At 40.4% G+C, this 2,500-nt stretch overlaps 1 protein-coding gene across 1 annotated transcript in view; it reads left to right on the plus strand.

Moving 5' to 3' along the window:
• Positions 1-2,500, plus strand: part of LOC137982205 (multidrug resistance-associated protein 1-like) — a 45,026-nt gene that overhangs the window by 18,188 nt on the left and 24,338 nt on the right. The window contains exon 13 of the mRNA XM_068829273.1: positions 1,623-1,695. Coding sequence (XP_068685374.1) covers positions 1,623-1,695 — 73 coding nt within the window. The remainder of the gene's footprint in view (positions 1-1,622; positions 1,696-2,500) is intronic.

Here is a 2,500-nt window from a genome sequence, read left to right on the forward strand (position 1 = left end):
ATTTTGTAAACTGGTTAGTGATGTCAGCACTACATGTATTTTCGTTTTAATTAGCCAGTATAAAAAATCTTATATTACCTTTTGTTTGTCCCTCCAGAATTTTGCAAAGGAGTTAAAAGAGCGTTGTTTTCAGTTTCTCTTGGGACTTACAATGGTCCCAAAAGAAAATAGAAACGATGCTGAATATGCAAAATTTTGGAGGGACAAACAAAGACTATTGTGGTATTTTTGATACTGGTTAATTAGCTAAGAAACATAAGATGTAAAATACATCTCGTCGCATTGTTTATCAGGGTAAATTTCAGTACAATAGTGAGAGTAGCTCATTTGGACAATTTCAGTCTAAGCACTATCGCGGAATGGTCGTGGGAACCTAGTTTAGAGGCCTCGCTGCGACGAGTCTCGTATAGCTCAGTGGTAGACCATCCGAACTAGAAATCGGAAGGCCGTAGGTTCGACTCCTGCAAAGGAGCACTCGGATTTCTTCCGAGTATTCCCGAGGCAAAATGGTCTCGTTCCCGCAAGTCTCCTGTAGCTCAGTGGTTGAGCATCCGAACTAGTAATCGGAAGGTCGTAGGTTCGACTCCTGCAAAGGAGCACTCGGATTTCTTCCGAGTATTTCCGAGTCAAAATTAAATGGTCTCGTTCCCGTGGGTCTCCTGTAGCTCAATGGTAGAGCATCCGAACTAGTAATCGGAAGGTCGTAGGTTCGACTCCCGCAAAGGAGCACTCGGATTTCTTCCGAGTATTCCAGAGTCAACTTCGAGAAATACATCTCGGCATTGGATGGAGCTTCAACCTACTTTGACAACGGTGATTGAAAATCAGCCATCCAACGGGGTGTAGTTTTAGTGTTGGAAGTTAGGGACAGTTCTTAGAATTTAATGAACGAAACAAAAGATCTCTCATTAGCTTCTTTTGTTCGTCTACCAGAAGTCCTACATTTCTCTATAGTTAGTGGTGTCTCCAGAGGTTGGTTGAAACGTCCTATTGAACCTGTAATAATCATTTTAAGAAGACTCCGTATGGAAAGCAATTGTAGGTCGGTGGTTTACGGGTCCTTTATGAATAGCCACTTTGTTTTATTTATCGGCGGCCAAGGGGCACTAAGGTAATCTCTCCCGATACAATACCTTTGGTTGCAGGGTTTTTAAGGACATTTAGGTTGCACAAAAAATTATAATCGCCTTATCACAAAGAAAAGGAAAACCAAAAAGATTCAGAACGTTTTTAGGCTAGAAATCTCTGCAGTGCAACTTTCCATCGATTTGGGTATGTTTTGTGGTCACTCCTAAAAAGTGAGTCAATTGTCAAAAAATGAGTAGCAAGTATTTCACGATTATTCTGTCTTGTTCACCTTGTAAAATACGGGCGAGCTATCCTGTAACTTCCTGGGTACGTGAAGGTTTTAAAGTAAAGGTAGGAAATGAGAGCTTCATTGTGGCATTCTCGCGTTGTCGTCAAAACCTAAAATATGGTGATTTCATGCTGTTATTTTGTGGAGCACGGAAAAGAAAGACACTGAAGTGTGTAGCGCACGAGCAGCACGACTATTTCCTCCCTTTTAACCATAGCTGTCGTCGTTGCTTTAACACCCCATGTATTTTGTTTCTTGTACACAGTGTCCTCAACTGCAGTGAAAATAGAAAACGGTTCCTTCAGTTGGAACAAGAAAGATGCACCTGTATTACGCGAGTAAGTTAGACTTCATTTTTACATACGCAAATTAATAATGTGGTGTAGTGACGTAATTGTGCTACTATGCACTCTTTGCTGGTCGATACTATAAAGAATTGTTTGAAAACAATCCGCGCTGTTTCGAAATTGGAAAAAAGGTCTACCTAAGTATAATTGAGAAAAAGATTACTCAAACGCCCAGTTATGACATTAAGGTTAGTTGGCCAGGGACTTTAAGATCTATGATGCCCTACGCTGACGAAAACGTCACCTCTAATTTTGCATAAGTCTTTCGCGATTATTCCATCATTTTCACGTCTCACAAGATAGGCGAAGTATCCTAAAAATAAATAGGCCATTTCCGGAGTCAAGCCTGTCTCCTCTTCAAAGCGAGTCTAAGTGCGAAATTTTTGTGATGTTAATTGGTTCTACTTTAAATGTCAATGAAAACTAATAGGACATTTGCATGATGGCACCATTTGACTACAAGTACCAGAATCCTTTGGTTTTGCTTGTCTCGTGCTGATTGAAGCTATTGGTGTTTTTACCCCACTGGAAAGACAAAATTTAAATTAGAAAAGGAAAACAAACTGAATTCTGGTAGGTGTACGTAGTCAAATGACGCTATCGTGAAAGTTGCCAATTTTCATGAGAAAAACTTCGCACTTAGACTCGCTTTGAAGCGAGGCAGAGATGAACTCGCAAATGGTCTATTGGTGCGAGCGGGTTTCAAGAGTAAAAGTATAGAATGACACGTTTGCATTTGAAAGCTCACGTTGTCGTTAAACCTCTGGAACAGCAAACATGTGCTAAAAGTTGCGTT

The sequence above is a fragment of the Montipora foliosa genome, chromosome 13, assembly GCF_036669935.1.
Source record: "Montipora foliosa isolate CH-2021 chromosome 13, ASM3666993v2, whole genome shotgun sequence".
NCBI lineage: Eukaryota > Metazoa > Cnidaria > Anthozoa > Scleractinia > Acroporidae > Montipora > Montipora foliosa.